The 20500-nt window shown below is 37.6% G+C and overlaps 1 protein-coding gene across 1 annotated transcript in view; it reads right to left on the bottom strand.

Moving 5' to 3' along the window:
• LOC134530264 (structural maintenance of chromosomes protein 2) overlaps nucleotides 1–20500 on the bottom strand; it is a 48665-nt gene that overhangs the window by 7077 nt on the left and 21088 nt on the right. Inside the window, exons 8-17 of the mRNA XM_063364958.1 lie at nucleotides 19255–19444; nucleotides 14893–15068; nucleotides 12281–12399; nucleotides 9216–9354; nucleotides 8706–8852; nucleotides 7957–8161; nucleotides 6379–6514; nucleotides 4192–4316; nucleotides 912–1105; nucleotides 250–393 (exon numbers count right to left, since the gene is read on the bottom strand). Coding sequence (XP_063221028.1) covers nucleotides 250–393; nucleotides 912–1105; nucleotides 4192–4316; nucleotides 6379–6514; nucleotides 7957–8161; nucleotides 8706–8852; nucleotides 9216–9354; nucleotides 12281–12399; nucleotides 14893–15068; nucleotides 19255–19444 — 1575 coding nt within the window. The remainder of the gene's footprint in view (nucleotides 1–249; nucleotides 394–911; nucleotides 1106–4191; nucleotides 4317–6378; nucleotides 6515–7956; nucleotides 8162–8705; nucleotides 8853–9215; nucleotides 9355–12280; nucleotides 12400–14892; nucleotides 15069–19254; nucleotides 19445–20500) is intronic.

Below are 20500 nucleotides of genomic sequence, written 5' to 3'. Positions count from 1 at the left end.
ATGTATAGTAACTTGCAACATTTTTAGCCAAAAAAATAAAGGGTAAAATGTGTAGTGCAGTCAGAAAAAAAAAACCTACAACTATAAGCCAAGTCTAATAGTTACTGACCTATTTTGGCTATATTTCTGATCAAAGCCATTCCCTAATGTAATAACTTGATTCAACCCTGCTCAGTTAAGACTTGGTCTATCTGTAAAGAGTAACCGAGTAACTCTAGGCTGACCAGCAAGGAGAAAGTACAAGCTGACCTTGGCATTGTCCACTTCCCCCTTCAGCTGCTCAAACTCAGCTGAGAGCTTGGCAAAGTTTTCTTCACTGGCCGCTATTTGCTGCTTGCCGTTCTCGATGCTCTTCTCCAACTCCACAATCTCCAGTTTTAAGCCCTCATAGTCCTAAATGCAATAAAAAAAAACATTCAAATTTTTCTTTCAAAGAGCACTATTTCCAGAACAAATTTTTTTTATAAGCAATAAAAATTATTTGCATATGCACTGATAAATAATATTGTAAGAACTGTGCAGTTAAATGATACGAAAATCTGATTCCCCACAATGGAATTCCAAAGTAAATGTTGAATAGGCATGTGGATGGATTGTTTCTATCAGCGCATATGGTATGTTTAATCATAAATCAAAATTTTCAACAGACTACAAATGTTTGGAGCTTTCAGGGTCATTGTCTGAACTTGCTAAGCTTGTGAGTTGTGGCTACATCAAATTTAAAGACTTATTCTGACATGTTGGTCGACTGGAATCTCCTCAAATAATTCTACACACTGTAAATATGGGCAACAAACTGGCTAAAACAATACAAATTGTTCTTTAAATACAAAAATACATATTTTTCTTTACACATGTCTCCAAACTCTCTCAACAGGAAGCTTTGCAAATGAAAATGACTAAAGACTTACTTGCTCACGCTGTTTCCATTGCGTGCTGCTGTTGCCTGCCTTCTGCTTTAGCCGATTCATCTCCTTCTCTGCATCCTTGAGCGCTTTCTCACGCAGCGACTTCGAGTTCTTCATCTTCCCTTCCAAGTTCTTCACCCGCCGCTCACTCTCCTCCATTGTCTTCTTGCACTGCTGGATCTTCTGGTGCAGCTCGTCTGCAGGAACCAGTTAGTGAAATAGGGCTCTAAGAGGCTCGCCTAGTAAGGTGTGTATCTGTTAGTGAGGCGAGATGATAAGTGTGACGCTCGCTTGTGCTTCTGGTGCAGTATTGCCTCTGAGCGCAAGGACTGAACTGCCACGCAGTCTTCTCGTCGTGCACAGGACAACTATGAAATTTGAGCCGGAACCATAACATTATATGGTATGGAAATAAAGATAAAGGTGTAGGGATGTGCGAATCCTTGATTTTCAGTTCGGTTCGAATTTGAATCAAATCCCTGGCAATATTTGATATATAAATCCGATTCCAAATAGTATTAAACAGAGAATAGTTAAAAATAACTGATTAATATAAAAATTATGTGTGTTCTCTTTTTTCTAACTGTAACGACTGGCAATTATTTATTACACTGAGATTGAAATGTTTATAAATATGTAAACTTAATTAATAAAAAACCCTTTAAAATATGAAAACCAAAACATATTCGATTCTCCAACTCAATCGTAATAAACTGCACGCCACAGGGAAATCTCAGTTTTATAAACGTTTCAGCAAACGAAATCATTTTTTCTCCAATAAATAGCCAAGACTTTTTTTTTGTAGGTATGTACGTAATTGTTTTTAATTAATAGTTTGCTATAAGACGAAATTCGTGATTATATATTAAGTAGGGGTGTGCGGGATCCCGACGCTTCGGGAAAAAAGTCGGGAAAATAGGCTTCCCGAAATGCCGGGCGGGAATTTTATTACTCCCGAATTTTTCGGGAAATTGTTTAAAAATTTACAAATGTTTACTAATCATGTGAAAATGTTTTCTATCAATTCAAACTGTTTTTACAACAATATTTTTTATGGATTCGTACATTTTTGAAGAGTTTCCGTATTATTTAAACGCAAAACATCTATTAAACGTATGCCGATCGTAGCGACAGCTGTGGTGTGCAGTGAATTATGATAATCGTTTACACATATCTAATTTGAATATAGAAAACGTACATGGAGTACCTTAAATATTGTATGCGTTCATAAATATATTTCTTCAAGGGTACAAATTTGCAAGATACGTGAATAGTCAGTTATATAACGTTATTGCCGTCACCATTGAATACTTAACCTAAAACCACTGTGTGTCCTTAGACTCAAACAAAACACATGCGCAATCGAACCTTTTCGCCAAAGATATAAGAAATACTAGACTTGCGTTACATACATAACGAAGCGTAACCGTTCTCATTACTTGATAGCAGTGGCGATGTAGAGAACTGTATTGACACTTTGAAAAATATGAAATCACGTAGTTTTACACCACTGCTCACGAGTATCTAAACATCTATGATTTTGCTTTCGTAGAAAAAAATAGTTGTTTACTGTTTAGTTAGGCGGGCTTTGTCGGCTGACGTTACGTTATTAAGGCTTGTGCAAAGTATCTGTTCCTATTTTCGATGCCGTTGTATATTAAAACAAACTAGCAGCCTACAAATAATGGATTTCGCAATCGATCAGCTTGTTACTTGTAAACCTAAAAGTGTTTGGAAGTATTTTGGACGTCTGACAGACAGTAAATCCCTGGCAAAGTGTCTCGTGTGAAAAAATTTTGAGATGCGAGCATGGTAGCACGTCTGGCTATAAAAAAAGAATTTGAGGATGCTGAAAAATATGAAGTTGCAGCTGAAAAAAGGGCAAGTGAAGCAGACAAAAGAAATAGCAGCAAAAAAAAAAACAACTAACTTTGCAAGAAACGTTTAAATGGCCATCTTCTCATATTATAATTAAAAATTACTTTTTTTTTTTTAATTTTCCCGATCCCGTCCCGTTTCCCGCGGGAATAGTTTATTTTTCCCGAAAATTTCCCGCAGTACAAAAACCTATTCCCGCACACCCGTAATATTAAGCTCTCGAAATCTCGAAATTCTTTTAATTTCACTGTGTTAATTATTTGATTTACATATCTTTCTTTGATACATCATATTATAAATACTTACGTAATAGTAGCCTAATTTTATTTTTCACTGCTAGTATTTTTGAGCCGTATTAAATTAATTTATAATTTTTGTGAATATTCGTAATTCTGTTCGAATCCATGTACGAACCACAATTCCGGGTTCGTGTAATTGTGGATTTGAATTTTGAACCGTACCCGAAAATATCGGGTACTCGCACATCCCTATAAAGGTGTAATGCAAGTCCCTTTAAGTGCTTTCAAAAATGTGTACTGGTTGTTTTGCGCTTTAAAATTACTCTGAAAACACTCCTGAGCTATTTTAACTCTACTAAAAATAAAGTTTAAAATCTTAATCCGGAATCAAAACTACTTTTCGGCCCTTAGCGAATACTTAAATGCTTTTCGTAAACAGGCACCGCTCAGATATCTTGAGTAGTTTTCAAATTGTGTTTGCCACTTGCCGAACCTCTGACTTGAGTGTTTTTACAGTTATGGTAGTTAGTTTGTAGGCCTTCCCTTGCCAAGCCTCCCGGCCCCTCCTGCACTCCTAATATCATTTGGAACGTCATTTAAAGCCAACTAGCTGGAAATTAAAACAAAATGTCATACACATTAATGTTAGGGACATTCCGATGCCTCACTTTCTGACACCAATTCCAGACACACCCTTATACCAGCAGCAATACCTGATACTAGTAACACAGATTTACAGTTTGAAGAGGCCACGGTGGTTGAGCAATCTGTTCACTCACCTTTCAACGAGGCGATTCAGGTTTTTCGCAAGTGATAAATATGGCAAAGGTTTTTCAGGGTGCTCCTGTTTCTCCCGTATAATCCTTTCGTCGATGCTCCATCCTCTAATTATCACCTCTCACCGTCACAAATGAACACAACATCGATGCGATGTTAATCCCCAACTAATTAATTAATTAAATAAATCATTTTTTTAATTCAGTCATATATACAGTTTGTACTAGCTGTACCAGAAATAGCCAACTTTAACACATAAACAGATTTGAAAATGTCACTAACTTTGCTCAAAGAGAGAAAAAAAAAATCAAAGATACCTTTAGCTGAACAAGGAATATCTTAATTGGGTTAGCAAACATGATGTTCAAGTAGACGTAAGAGCAACACACCAACAGTGGCCTGCAGGCTGTTCACCTCCTCCTGGTACTTGTGGTGTGTCGTCTGCTGCAGCTTGGCTCGCACAAGTTCAACCTCGTGACGCCTCAGCTCCAGGTTCTGCTTCAGGGAGTTGTACCTGAGACACGAGTACACGTGCTGCTACTTACTGTCTAGCTTTGAGTACGGCATACCTTCTCCAGGGACCACAGTTAAGAGCTGCAAACAGATGTTCCCCAACTAACGGTAGCAGTGTGAGGTCATAAGCTGAGCTGTACATGTCTCAGCACTTTGCTTTGACATACCGTATTTACCTGAATGCAAGACTACTATTTTTTCTCCCTGCAACGGTAAAAAATTTCACATTCGTCTTGCATTTGAAAATCTTTATTTTTGATGGTAGTTTGTCCCACATTTTTAGGCTAATACAATGTGAAATTACTTTTATGGGTACAGGCAATAAATAACTATTAACATTATAATAATTTAATGAAAAATACAGTACAATTTAAAGCTAATTTGTATGCAAAAAGATTATAAAAAACATCTACGGTACTAGTCGCCATGCTTTGTTTATTTGCGCTCACGCCATAGATAAAGTATGCACGAAAGAAGACGTGAAACCTAGAACTTGGGAGTTGGTAAACCAGGTCATTTCTCATGCTGAATTTTGTAGTACATGATATCTACACTATGTTGCGAGCGCTGTAACAATTTTAGTAACCCAAAGTGTTGTATACGTTTTAACAATGTTATTCTATGTAAACGAAATTGTTTATTTTCGTTAATAAACATATGCGGTAAATTGCGGGAACCTAAAATGGATAGTGTTGAAAGGCGAGGAATATCAAGTTCTTTATAAAGAAAGGCTCTCGAACATATCACGATGCAAATTTTAAGCTCATTGTGGTAAAATATGCAGAAGAAAACAACAACAGTGCTGCATCAAGACGTTTTGGCATATCCGAAGCAAACGTGCGACGGTGGCGGTAAAATGTTTATTTATAGCTTGTTATATACTATTTACTGGTTTATAAAGGTTAAAAAGTTGACCTCGTCTTGCATTCGAGTAGTCTTGCAATCGGGTAAATACGGTACTTACTGTGCATCCCATAAAAAAAAACCAAACGAGAACCATTGAAGTGTTAATTCTTTTGTTTGAAAGCAATCAAGATTAACGGCATGCAAGATTCTAATTAGTCTTATAATAAGTCTTAATTATTTAATTATTCTAATTGCATAAATATATTTAAAAATTCGCAGTATAATCATAATCACATAATGCATCTATTTCCTGAAAATAAAAAGCAGACAATTTTTTTAAAAATATGCACCAAAAAATAATAACCCAAAAGAATCCCCCTCTTTTTACGTATAATCGTCGCACACGCATAATCGTCACAACCATATTTTAGTGTGTCAAAATTTGGATAAAAAAACCTCTCGCATAAACGTGGCATGATGGTTTTGGTCCCGCTATTAGATTACGAGCGCTTTGTGTGGGTATTTTTTCGGTATAAAACGATGTATTTTAAAGAAGAAATCTAATATTTATTCAGACATTACCACTTACTTATTTAATTGACGGAAATACGAAGTTATCTGATGTGAAAATTATCTTTTAAAGACTTTTTAAACGTAATAACGTTTATCTGTTCGTTTGTGTCGCTGCGGTAGCCACCTCTCGTTGGCATCATTCATGTTTGGTTATGTTGTTTCCTGTATAGTGTGTGCAGACGTAGTCGAATATCGATATCTCGCCGATTGCATGCAACACGCACTCTCTGTCTTGTGCCGAGTTAACTACATTTGACGGGGCCCGCACTCTTTCGTGGTGTGTATTACGACGATGGTTATGTGTTCGTTCAGGCTCACATTCGGGTCACAGATTTTGTTTACCTATTTAAAGTTGAAGAAAGGTTTTTGTTGCATGACTTATTTATTTAAATTGTTTGGCGAGCTCTTTTATACTTCACTTTTTAATTTAAATAAACGTACTTTCCATGAATGGGTTTTGTTTTCATGAATAACTTTATCCAACAAAATTTTTATTTCTCGCATAAACGTCGCACCCCTACTTTTCTAACTTGATTTTAGAATAAAATATGTGACAATTATGCGATAAAACACGGTAATCACTGCTTTCATTCTTGTACCTTAAGAGCTGTCAAAATAACACGTTAATTAACAAAGACTTGTACCTCTCTGCAACTTTGGAAAGACTGCGTATTTCTAGCTCCACTGCAGCTACTTTCTGCTCAATCTCAGCATGTCTCTGCTCCACAGTTTTTATCCTCTCCAGCAGGGTGAATATTGGTGCAGTTTTGGGTGGTGCACCTGTCATAAGGAACAAAAACCATCAGAAAAATGCAAATACAGTTGAAAGTAAACCAGCCATGCATACTAATGAATATCAGTGTCATGATTATACAATTCCAAAATACATACAGAATAAAACCAAAGAGTCAATTAATTATAAATTTGAACTTTTATATAAAAGTTAGTAAAGCTACTAAAAATTGTCTACAGTACTTGTTAAAAATAAAACCATCTTTAAGGAAACCCAAAAGTATGTGGATATTATAGGACTTAAGAATTTCAGACAAAAATTGAATAAAAATGAATCAATTATTTACAGGGCTATGGGACTAATGTAGCCTAATTTTTAAACGGGATCATTCATTCAGTCAGAACCAGGGTTAGAAAAAACCAGGTTTATTAAAATACCAAACAACAGGGTTTTTGTTTAATCCAGGTTTTATTTTAATTACATTAGTGATTTTGGTTCTCAGTATGTTAAAATGAAAGCCATACAACACCCTGCTTTATGCCACTTATGTTGAACCAGCAAAGTTATAACATTAAAGAACTGAAGTCCAGCAAATCTGCACATCTGACAGACTGACAGTGACTCAACCACAGAAAGGGCATTTCCCCACAGGAAGAGTACTCCCCATAGAAAGGGTTTTTCCCCACAAAATGGAAACTTACAGAACAGTTGGAGATTACCCACAGAATAGGAATTTTTTAAATAATAAATTTATTTATTTATTTCCTCTTTTTTTTTTACACTGCCTACAATTCATAAATTCATTTAATTTTACTGGAGTATTTAGCTGGGTATAATTTACAACTTATTCAGATAATTTAAATGATAAGATATAGATTAGTATATCATTTTTTGTTTCTGTGAATCACAAGAAACATTAATGAGCTAACTTTTTTTTTGCTATTAGATGTGGAATCCAACCTTTCAGTAAAAAAAAAAAAAATTAGGAAATTCTTTTCAAAAATAAATTATTTTTAAAATGTTATATATATATATATATATATATATATATATATATATATATATATATATATATATATATATATATATATATATATATATATATATAAAAATAAAAATAAACCACTTGGTTTAAACCAATGTGTAGAGACCTGCGAAATTCACAGATTCATTGACCTCTAGGATAGACTCCACAGTCCTTTAAATACTCGCCTAAATGACACCTGCTCATTGGCTACTGACGCGTGAGACGTCTCAACTAGGCTGTCCGTAATTCGGCACTTTCTTGGTTTAGTGTTACCCATTGGCTCACAGTTCCCCGGGTAAAAATGTGGGCCAATCGCAGAAGCGGTACGAAGGTATAGTTGTTTTGATGCTAGCCTATCGCGAAATGAATCCGCGAATTTTGCATGTCTCTACCAACGTGGTTTCCACCAGCCAACCTTGGTCAGAACAGTACGAGATACGAGAAAGTGCTCCTCCCACCCACCTCCCGAAAGGGTGCCGCCGGGATCGACAACGTCCCCATCGTAGGTGACGGACTTCTTCATTATCTGGTTGTGGAAGGTGACCTTGCGGGCCGACTCCATGTCCTTGCAGATGAACACTTGGCCGTACACCCACTCCATGGCCGAGTGAAGGTCCCGCTCGTACGAGATCAGAGACAGCGCCGGCTGCACGTTCTCCTTGCCCACCTGCGCACGCGTCGAACTCCACTACTCACACACACTACTCGCTCGAACCGTGAACACTGCAGCTGCCGAGAGCTAAATGCTACAAAACAAAAATCCTTTGAAGAAAGAAATGTGTTTCAAGTTGCTGATCAGCTGTCCATCTCTAAATACCCTGTCGTAACGTCGAACTTTAGCTTCCGGACACCTTCGAACACGTTTTAGTCAGATGAGGTAAAGTTGGAGGTTCATGACATCACGAATAAGTCGCAAGCACAGCCATGCGGCGATTTCGTGCTGACTGAAATTTACAGACGTGCCTTTCAAGATTGAGGCAATAATATGTATTAATATTGGGGTAAATGAATTTGCGTTTCCTGAAGACGTGCTAGGAGTGAGGGATTGGCGTACTGTTATTTGAATCTTTATCTTTTCCCTTTGATATACATTTGTATGAGAGAGAACTGGTTCGAAGTGAGGTACTACGTTGTAGCAAAGATTCCATCGCAACCGTTTCACGGAAGACGCGTGTCGCGATGCGTGGGTGAGGACAGAGGTGCCAACTGACCAGGTTCTCGGCGAGGCGCACAGTCCTCTGGTCCATGCTGGAGCCTCGTATCTTGTTCAGGGGGATGATGGTGGTGCGTCGCCGCAACTGCCCCCTCTCCAGGAGCTTCTTGCTGGTCAGCTCTGTGTCCACCACCACGTTGTACAGCTGCCGGCACCACACCCCAGACACTCAGCCGCAGAAGTAAATATGAATCCTCTAATACTATTCACAGTTACTTAAGCGTGTATAATTTTTGGGTTACACACACAAATCTACACTAGTTATTACTAATCGGCTAATTGCAACAATAAATGCACATTAATTTTTAGCCCTCGAGAAATTTACTAAGAGTATTTCACTGTACCAGAAACACATGAAATAAAAATAGTATTAAATATATAGTGTAATATTAACATAATCATTGCAATCAAATTTTTCCAGAAGTATAATTAAAAAAGAATACCAATGAAATAAAGTTTGAGGTGCACTCCTGATTGGAGCAACTTGTGATGCCGGTGACAAACGTACCTTCCCGCCAGCCGCAGTCTCCAATGCACGGGCAGCCTTCCCATCTTTCACAGTTAACAATCGGCACACCAAGCCTTTCACCGAGGCTCGGTTGAAATTGGTCTCTGGGTCACGATACTGGAAACTCAACCCAGGGTTCCTGGAACAAAACTGGTCAACTACAGTGGAGCTATGACAGGCATGCACTTCATTAAATTTTGTCTAGTTATTTAAGATGTTTGATTTTTAAACAGTTGCACACTTTGAAAGGTCTTTGGGGGTAAGACTTCTTAAAATAATAATGGTATACACAAAGAAGAAAATATTTTCCAAATTGACTAAGTTTTTCCAAATTGACTATGTTAGTTATCACAGTACTTTAAATTCTAAATAAATGAATATATATCTGTGTGTGTGTGTGTGTGTATGTGTGTGTGTGTGAATTTATGTTACGCAACTAGGCACAGACAGCCATGAAGTGACAATAACCAAAGGCGTGACACTTTCAGAAATGGCATCGATCACGATCATCTCATGAAAACAGCTATATTTGTAGCCGAAATTTGAAATTCATCAAAAATGTTTAAAATTCTGCGAATAACTTTGAAAACAGGCAAATTTAGTTTTATTTCGCGAATTTCATAGTTCACAAAATTTCGGGGTCCCTAACAATGTACAATGTAGGTGTCTGTGTCCATTTTTCAAAGAGTTGTCAGCTTCATAAGATTCAGTATAAGTGTGCCAGGGAATGAAAGTCGTCCATTGTTAGAAATTGTTGTTTTAAGGAAATATCCATTACTGGAAGTTTTGACGACAAGCAAGATGAGAGAAATTTGAGTTTTGAAGAATATCTTTTTTAACTTAAAAAAAAATGATAATATATACAAATTTACCTATAAACATAAACAATTTCTTTAAAGCCAAAAATATTACCTGAAGTGCTAAGCAAACATTGCCAGAGCATTGTAGCTGATGTCAACACAGTAAATCTATGTATCTTAAGAAAAACTCACTTAAGAAAATTTCCTGAATATATTAAATTTAAAAAATTCAACACAACTTATGAATAGGGCTGGAAAAATCAGCATATTGCTATAAATGCTATATTTAATTTTTTATATACCGTATTGACTCGCGTAAAGGCCCTTTTTTTTCCAAATTTTCAACTCCAAAATTAAATAAAATAAATATAAAAATAGATTTTTCTTTTTTTCAGGTATGAAAAACTAACATTTAATTAAAGCAAAATGAATTACCGCCACAACTTATTTAAACGCCAGTTAAATTTTGATTAAATGAAACAGCTGGCGGAACGACGTGGCTTAACCTCCCTCCTGCCAGCTAGCCAGCCAACCAGACAAACCTGCTCCACCCACTTCCCTTCCTCCTTCACTTCCCCTCTTCTTCCCCTCTTCTTCTCCGATAACACTCCACATCAACACAAGCGCGCGAGTCTAGCTTTCTTTATCTTTAGGTCGTTTGAGATACGACTAACTGTGTACGTCTATCACGCCTGCCTCACGACAGTCCTACCGAGAGCGGACAAACTAAAATACCAGTGTCTGTATCACTGCTGCTTACAAAATCACCTCCCGCCGCTCACAATACATGGCTTGCTCTTTGATGCATGCCAAGCTGCCCTGCCCTCAGATAAACCCAGAAAAACACGTTTTTTCATATTTTTCTTAAAAATGTTTACAAAACAAGGAGGGGGGGTGAATACGCGGGCGGGGCCTTTATGCGAGCAAATACGGTATTTATTTACACTTCAGATGCTATTATTTGCTGATTTCCTACGTATGTAATTGCTATTTTAGTTAAATTTCTACATAATATTTTTTTTCCCCAGATATAAAGTAAAATATCATTCATTTTAAACATATCCTTTACAAAATGCCATATAACGGCAATATATTTTTTGACCGTTTTAAAAATTGATTTAAAAAAATGTGGACTTTCAGCAATTTATGTTTGGCTAATAAGAGAAACCAAAACATCCTGCACTCTCTTGCATTTTGCCGAGTGGAACGCAACAGGGGCTACAGCTGCACTACAGGTACTTGGCATCTCCCCCCCCCCTCCCCACCCCAAATGTCACAATTGACTCGTGTAATTTTCTGGTAATTGTTCTCTTCACTAGGCCTACTTTTCATAACTGTCATGATTTGTGATACTGCCATGTCTCTGTGACGCAGGCAAGTTCCATCAGAAATAACTTCAAAATATAAGCCATGCCCAATTAATCCAGTTGTTTGAGTATAATTCTATGGATTAAACTTTACTCTTAATACTTGCTACCATGCTGCAAATAACAATATTTTAAAATTAAAATAAATATTTTTTTTGTGGCTTTAGTCTAGAAAGACACAAAAAACATTTCTTGCCCTACAAACCTGAAAGAGTGGGTTATTTTTAGGTATTTTTATGTATGAATATTTAGTTTACAAACATTTAGAATATAAATATTATGTTTTAAATAAGTCACATTAAAAATTCTAATTTCAAAGTAACACACTTTAATTTTGGAGGGGGGCAAAAATATGCTAATACATATTTTCAGCCCCTACCTATAAATACATACAACTTAACCCTTTCAATAAAATTCCCTGCTAAATTGTCAAAAATTCTAAGTACCTTGAGAAACTTCTTAACAAGTATTTACTGTACAATAATTTCTTTGATAACTTCTGTAAAGATGAATAATATAGTCTTTGTCAACTACACAGGTGCTAAAATTTTGAATTTTTAAATTTCCCTTCCTCAAATACTTTTCATCAAAGCTTTTTCCTCAAATACCAAATCTTTTGAATACAAAAGATATGATGGTAGTTGAGGAGTTGAAATTTGATCGGTCCAATTCTATTTTATATACCTACATATGAAGGCAAGTTTTGTAAAGAAGTTAACACAAACATTTGCATTTGTCTAGTGGAGACACTGCAAAAGTAGGGTCCATTTAAAAAATCAAAACAAACAAGCAAACCAAATTAACTACCTATTTTAATGATGTGGTTTAATGTAGCTGCAGACTGGCAGTTTCGTAGCTGCATCACAAGTAAAAAAACCAAGATGACTTCTACACCAACCTGCCGTTAAAAGTGTCTATTTCATCTCTGAGCTGCTGCTTTTCACGGAGTAGTCCATGCCTCACTTCTTGAAGATGTTCGTACTTGCCATCTTCATAATCCAGTGTGCTGAGTTCTTTCTAATAAACAAAAACACACCCACGTACTGACTATTAATTACTCATTTGCATTCGTTAGGTAAATAACAACCGTTTCCTTACACAAAGTAAAGCATCTGATAACATATTCTTCCAAAACACTAGCAGATTTTTCTGTAAGATGGTAAGTGGAACAACTATAATACTGTTATAAATGGGACAAAAAAGGTTCGTAAAGGATAGCCCAATTAATTAAATACAGTTTTGTTTATTACAAATATTTCAACCTTAAATTTAATAAAGAATACACAGTCCAATCACTGTCCGCAAAAATAATAGTCTAACACGATCAGTCAAACATTAACTCTGCCCAATGGGGCTAGGCTTGACAATGGCTCGTCCTTCTGCCAGTCTCTGCTCGCCACTTCTTCGACAACTACCTCGCACCACCCACCCATGCCGTGCCGCACCCCGTCCCAAACTGTCGCCCGTCACACCCGACTCGCTACCAACGAGGCTCTCCAGACTCTCTCCCGGATCACCCTCGCTGGTACCACTACCAGAGAGACTCTTCCTCTGTCGCCAGGCCTTCAGTTGCCGTACAGTTGTTCCAATGTCGCAGCGCAGGGAACTCGCAGGTGGCGCTGGTATCACTCCCCAATAGGTCCATCTCACACGTGGCCGGTGCCCTTTTATACCCGCTCAGTTTAGGCGTGTAAGCACTCAGAAAGCCACGTTTTACGTCACAAGTGTCCCTGACCAGATGGTGCAAGCTTCGCTCAACTCAAAGATGATGACCCTAGTATTCTCAAGACGTCCTGGTAACCCTACAGGGAAGGAGGGGAAAGGCCATGATTGATAGGCCGCTACTGTAACACGCATCTCTCTTGTGATTGGGTGGGAAGGGGTCAAGGCCTCCCATATTCTGCATCGCTGGGAAGGCCAGCGAACCTCGATCTGCCACTTAACAGTGTGTTTCTTATATGTATTTCATTAATTGTAACTACTTCGGAGGGGGAACTAGGGATAGGAACATTCTGTTATTTGATTTAATTGACTCTGAAATAAAAGGTTCTCATAACAGAGTATTAATAAAGATGATTTTCAGACTTCTACCACATGCTTGCTTACCTAAAAGCAAGCAGCATAACATAGCACCAATATGCAAAAAAGTAAAACTTTTGGGCACATTTATTTTGTGAACAACATTTTTCCAAATTTACATGTAAAAGCAAATTTGGAAAAAAATAGGATGGACATGTAACTGTAAATGTGAATGAGCTCAGGTTGAAAATATTCTTTTGCCACTAGAGCAGTTACATTATACAGTGATACACTCTGAATACTGTTACATAGAATGATAGAATACTATTTCCGCTATTGTGTGTATGGTAACTACACACCATATTTATTTAATAGGAGTGCATGTGAGCGTTTACTGTAAAAAAGCACATGAAGAGCTGCAAAACAGTCCACACTTCTCTGTTACATAAGAGCATCTGGCATCATTACCACATCTGCCCAGAACGAGTTCCAATACAACTTACCTACCAGCCTCTTCTCCAGTACACAGAGACTTTTCTAATGCAGTGCCAACGGGCTTGGCAAACACCAACAAACACCAACCACCAATCACTTAATTGTGGACCAATGAAAACGGACTTGACGCAGTCATACTTTCCTTGCAAAGCCAGAAAATTTGGTCGTGTGCAATGCACAATTGCTGATGTAAATTCCTTCGTCGTGGACCACTTATCTCTCTCCGCACATCATCTACGTTAAATCCCAGGCGCGAACAGTTCAGGTCATCATTCAAAAATACGCCTGGCTAAAGCATGCAGTGACCTATAACCGCCAAGTCTCGCTTGCTGCGTGAGGTGAGGGAGGCAGCACCTGTTCCCTCCTTTCACAGCCAACTCAAAATGGGCCAACAAAATGACGCTGCGCTCGTTACCCTTTCTCCTGGCTTGATATGCATGATAAAAGGGTGGAAGGGGAGGGGGGGGGGGGGGCAGTGACAATGTAATCGCCACTCGAAACTCTCCCCCCGCCAGCTGCCTATTTTGATCATGGTAAACGTTCATTTGTGGAAGCTACATTATAACTACCTCCCGCAAATTCACGGGCACACTATCTCAAATCCCGTGAGACCAGGGGCGCAACAACTAAATTTCCAAAGGGGAGGGGGGCAATATACCTTTTTATAAAGAATCATCGATCCCCCCTATTGAAGCGGGGTCCGGGGGTCCTCCCCCGGGAAAATTTGTATTTCAAAGTGGAAAATGGATGCTATTTAAGCAGTGTTATTATTATCTAAAAATTTATTACACATCACTTTTGTTGCCCCCCGTTTGCCCCCACAGCAAGGTTTCAGAGGGGGGGGGGGGGCAAAATACCCATGCCCCCCCCCCGCCCTGTTGTTGCGCCCCTGCTTGAGACCAGAGGAAAATTAAGTGTATTTCACGAGGGGAGCAAGAAACAGGGAGACCGTGCAAAAAGCGCTCCCGCTCGCGAACACGCGACGCAGCGGCTGACCTCCAAGGCCTGTAGCTGGCGCTCCTTCAGCCGCAGCTGCTCCTCGTCGCGCTTGTACTGGCTGGACGTCTGGTTCATCTCCTGCCGCTTCTGCTTCAGCTCCCTCTCGCAGTGCTGCAGCTGCATGGCCGCCTGCTTGGCCCCCGTGTCCGCCTGAGTCAGCGCCTGCCGAGCGCCTGCGCACACGCGGGCGACCGTGCGACAGGGGTGTCTACAAACACCTGGTCAGAGCTTTTCCAGGCCCCACGTAAAATTTATCACAAACATTTTTTTTTTATTTCACAGGGCCATTTTCTATATACAGTATGCAAAATTAAACATAGTAAAATTACGTTTTTAAAAAAACTTTCATTGTTGTATAAACTAAAGAGCAAAAAAGAATCTTAGAATTTAAGTTATTTGTTCATCCATGTACAACATAATTTTTTTAATAATCTTAAAATATGAATCAAGTAATAAACCAAACAATTTACTTTTACGGAAAAAAAAAAAAGGTGGGGGCGGTTGGTATCTGTAGTCTTAAATTTTCTATCACAGATGTCTATTCGTTAGGATATAGTCATTATGAAAATGAAAGATGAGGGAACCCTAACTTTTATTTCATTAAAACTAATTGTTTTGTTAAGAGTTGTACCGATTAACAAAATTTTGCTGATATGCCAATACAACTGTTGCTGATTCACTGATTCTGATCCAATACAAGAGAAAACACATTTTGGTTAAAAGATTTTCATAAATTAAATTTACTAAATTACACTAAATAACTCATTCTAAGAAAACCATGCAATGCAAATATACATGTATTGTAAATCGATATTTGACTACGTGCGCGCGCTCTATACGGGAAGCAACATAACCAAACATGAATGATGCGCTGGCAACATTTTTATAAGCGGTACGCCGCAGTAACGCAGACAATCAGATAAAGGAAATACCGTTTAAAAAAGTCTTTAAAAGAAAATTTACACGTCAGACAACTTTGTATTTCTGTTAATTAAATAAATAAGTGGTAATGACCGAAATTAAATTTAGATTACCGTATTTAATCACATAATGTCCGCACATTTCTTTTTAAATACTTTTAAAAAACCGCATAAAGTCCGCACCAGACAAAGCAACCTTGGCCACCCCTGAAAGACACAGTTGACGCTGTCAACAATGCTTTGACCTTGAGTTGTTCATTTCTCCGGAGCGGTCGCTGAGTGAGTTTAATTTTGTTTTCATGTAAGATATGATACGCAACGTAAAGAAAACGTCAGCTGTAACAGAATGGACATACATACATTCTTACATGTCAGGAAGACAAGGCTCTGCTTTGTTTTTGTTAAAAATTCCTGCTCAGCCTTTTCCACGCTCTGCACTCCTTCCCCCGCTTCAGTAAAGCAGGGCAGGAGGGGACTCGCATGCACAGATGTCTGCCGGTAACTTTTTTTATACAGTGAAACCTCTTTAATACAAACCTGAAGGGACCTAAAATTTTGCAGTTTGTATTAACGAGGTTTGTATTAACAGGTGCATATGCTCACATTAATAATAATCGACAAAATCAAGTATTGATTTTTTACTCGAAAATTAGTCAAATAGAGAATTAAAGAGGCTTGAAAAATTCATTGATTTTTTCTGCACTTTTTTAGTTGCATAAATGCCCTTTACTGCACTGCAAATTGTGTCGAAGGAAGACAAGACATCAGTGTCTACATCACTAGCAGCCAGAACATTTTCCAAGACAAATAATGCTGAAGTGGACTTCACTCTAAGAATTTTTAAAAAATATTTCAACCTCAAAATTAGTGTCAGAAATATATCAGTTACTTGTCATTAAAGTTAAATCAGTTGAAAAATAAATAAAAATGGAAGTATTTTACTTAATTCAATTTACACTTGCAAAAAAAAAACATACGCACAATAAATCTACATGGAAATTAAAGTCTTTTTCAATATCCTGAAGTCTGAAATATGTTTACTCATGTCATCAAATGTAGAGCTGTACTGAAGAAGCCGATTTTGCCAATATTTAGTTGAATCTGCATTTCTGCCGACTTCCGATACGCTTGTTAATTTTCGGCCGATATTACTGAAAAACGAGAGAGACTGCCATAACCTAAAAATCCACGAGTACCATTTTCACTTTTCGTAGTAGTACTGCATTTTTTCAGATCGCATTATTTCTTCGCAACATGTGACAAACGTACATATAAAAATTTAACATCCTATTTTTCAATAATGTTCTTTATTTTTAATATGTCATAAATAAATACATTACCGTCACGGTAAATATACATCTCGGTTGTTACGGTAACTGTAGTGCAAATGTGGTAGCTATTGTGCTTCTGTAGTAATTATGGTATCGACAAAGAATCTTTAGTTCTTTTTATGGTAAATCATAGGATAACAATTGGGTTTGTACTGTAGTTATGGTACATCATCCAATTTCTTCGTAAGTTGTTGTTCATTTGTCTTTTCTTCATATTTACGTGCTCCATTACTTGGCTGCAGATTTAAGTTTATTTTTACTACAGTATACTATCGTTACTGTTTTTATGACGGTTTCTTTCTAAGAAATGGTTATTTCTGCAAAATCTTTATGGTTAAACGATCATCTATTATAATTTATAGTGACGGGACCACATATTTTGTACGATCAATGCGGACAAAACGATAATTCAAACATCGGTACAAGCGGACTTTTTTAACCTTAGTTGTATGGCAATTTTTCCGGGACCGTAGAAAGTATACGATAAACACGGACAATCGATACATGCGATTTCGATAGATAGAGGTTTGACTGTAGACCATTTACCGTACAAATTATTTGCCTTTAACAGAATTATAGTGAAGCTGCGTGCACGTGATTGAAGTGTGCGATATTTGTTCTAAAATTTCATTCGGTTTATCCGATAATAAAACAATAGTACACTACGTGAGCGGACGTGAGGTTACTTCGTAATACATAATAACGAATATTTCGTATTATCCGTATTGATTGACATTAAATATGCTATCCCAGTCTGAAGGGGAATTAAAAGTGTTCGAATAAACGCGAACTTTGAAATAACCGGTATTTTATTAAATAGGTTTCACTGTACACAGTGGGCAAGGGACAGGGAGGGAGGCTCGTCGGCGCCGGCTAATGCAGACATTAGACATCCGCCCCGTCCCGTTAGTGACCATCTCAATGACACATTAAAAGAAATATCTTTTTACGCAAAGCATTTATTTTGTGTAGGCTGGCTGCGGCTTCTGAACGTAAGAGCGCACACGCGAGTGAGAGAAGAAAAAAAAAAGAGTGGCATCTTCCACTAATCGCCAGCACCCAATTATCTCGACACCTGTCACATTCCTCACGTCCGCTGCGGAGGGTCGCCAGTCACCAGCGCTCTGCGAAGTAGTGTGCCGCCGTTAATATTTTTCAACTGTGCCGAGGGAAGGGTGCCAATCTTACGAAGCAGTGATTTTAATAATGCAATCCGCATAACCATGAGCATACGTAAAATCAGGGTACTAGTAAACTAATTATGAGAGAACCATTTTTTTACTCTACACAAAAAATGTAAAATTTTGAGGAAAAAATTTTTTTTTCGGACTTCACCTCATAATGTCCGCACCCCATTTTTTTTTGTCAGAAATGTAACCAAATTACTGCGGACTTTATGCAGTAAATACGGTGTACCTACACCGCGGCGACGCAGATGATCAGATAAAGGAAATAACGTTTAAAAACGTCTTTATAAGAAAATTTACACGTCAAACAACTTCGTATTTTTCCGTTAATTTATTAAGTAAGTGGTATTGACCGAATAAATATTAGATTTCTACTTTAAAATACATTGTTTTATACGGAAAAGATACCTACACAAAGCGATCGGCATCTACTAGTGGGACCAAAAACATCATGCAACGTTTACGCGAGAAGTTCTTTTTTCCCAATTGTGTCAGCCTAAAATATGGTTCGACGATTATGCGATAAAACACTGTATACATTGACCATGCAGTGCTCAACGAGTAGTGGTAAGCTTAGAAAAAACCAAATGTTTTTTTTTTAAAACAGCTGATGTGTAACCCGGTCGTACAGTCACCACTATTTGGTTCCATAGGTCTTTGCCTACAAAATGGCTCTGCCAGTCCGTTCTGAGCAAAGCGTTTACATTGAACTATGGAGCCCAGGAAGCAAGACGTTTGACCTGCGATAAATTTTTACGTATTTTGTAAAAACCCAACATCGGTATTAAAAATATTTTACCGCATGTGTAGGTAAAACACTTCAAGAGAATATCATGAAACAACTCTCTCTACCGCAAGCTGGACAAGCTAGTTGCAATAAGGAACGTGTTCGGCGACATTACGCAACCATGGGACAGTTACTCATGAGCTGGTCCTCCAGAGTGGCCTCCAAGCCATCGTCGTTGGTCAGCAGTCCGGAGCTGACGGCCTGGAACTTGCGCTCCGCAGCTGCAAGGGCTTCCTGGTCCGCCTGCTCCTCCTCCTTCATCCGCTCGAACGTCGCCCCCACTTTCCCCAGCTCTGCCTTCTTGCCGGCCAGAACACTCTCATCCTGCAAAACATACATGCATCAGAAAATTTTCAAAACACCGGAGACACACAGGAATGTACCGTGCAGCATGCAAACACTTCCACATGCACTAACAAGTGAACAAATCCCCAAACACAATAACATTTGTCCACATTTTGAGATCTTGTTAATAAAGCTGAACCCTAATATCACTATAATTGACAACTTTCTAACAAAACTGAGGAACATTTTATTATATTTTATAGTTTCCAACAAACCAAAATCACTAGAGATAATCTAACTAAAATTTATCAATCCATCATTACTAAATGGCAACTGGAAGTTTGAAAAAAATTCTTTGACACAAAATTCAAAACTTCAGCTGTTAAACATTTTATTTAAAAAAAAAAATTAAATTATTCTCTAGCTACAAACTTAGATGTTTATGCACAATCATGATAATGAGACTGCTTGTTTCAGTGGGTCTGAAGTAGAGGACGATCTGTAGGGCCACCTGAAAGTGGTGAATAAAAATGAGGTATTTCGTCATTATAAACAGGTAAAAGCGGTATAAAAATTCGTTAAAAAAACTGAAAAGCGGTGTTAAAAATCAGCAAAAAAAATTACCGGCAAATAAAATTATTTTTTAAAATTATTATTCCATTGAATTTCTTATACAAATATGCATATATACACTTTATTAACTTTAGAATAGCATATTAAAACTAATAACTTAGCATATAATATATAATGCATTTATATGCAAGCCACTTAATGCATATACCTTGCAATAAATTTTAAAAATATATATGTACATATATAGGTATATTTATATTGATAATTTATTTAAAATGTACAACAATGTTGTATGCTTGAAATGGTTGGCCTGAAGTATCAGACTGCAGTTACAGGAATCAAGTCTTTTCGCAGCCACTCACAATACTTGTGCAATACTTGCACATCATAATTTTACTTCCTTCATCAAAAATAAAAAAGCCATCACTTTTAAATTCCTTTACACATTTTTGGCATGTTGAACTAACCAACAATTAATTACTTCCAAGAAATTTTTTTTTTAATTTCAGGACCTAATGTGTT

This window comes from Bacillus rossius, chromosome 3 (assembly GCF_032445375.1).
Source record: "Bacillus rossius redtenbacheri isolate Brsri chromosome 3, Brsri_v3, whole genome shotgun sequence".
Lineage (NCBI taxonomy): Eukaryota > Metazoa > Arthropoda > Insecta > Phasmatodea > Bacillidae > Bacillus > Bacillus rossius.
The sequence above is the reverse complement of the archived record's forward strand: the minus strand, read 5'-3'. Positions and strand labels throughout refer to the sequence as shown.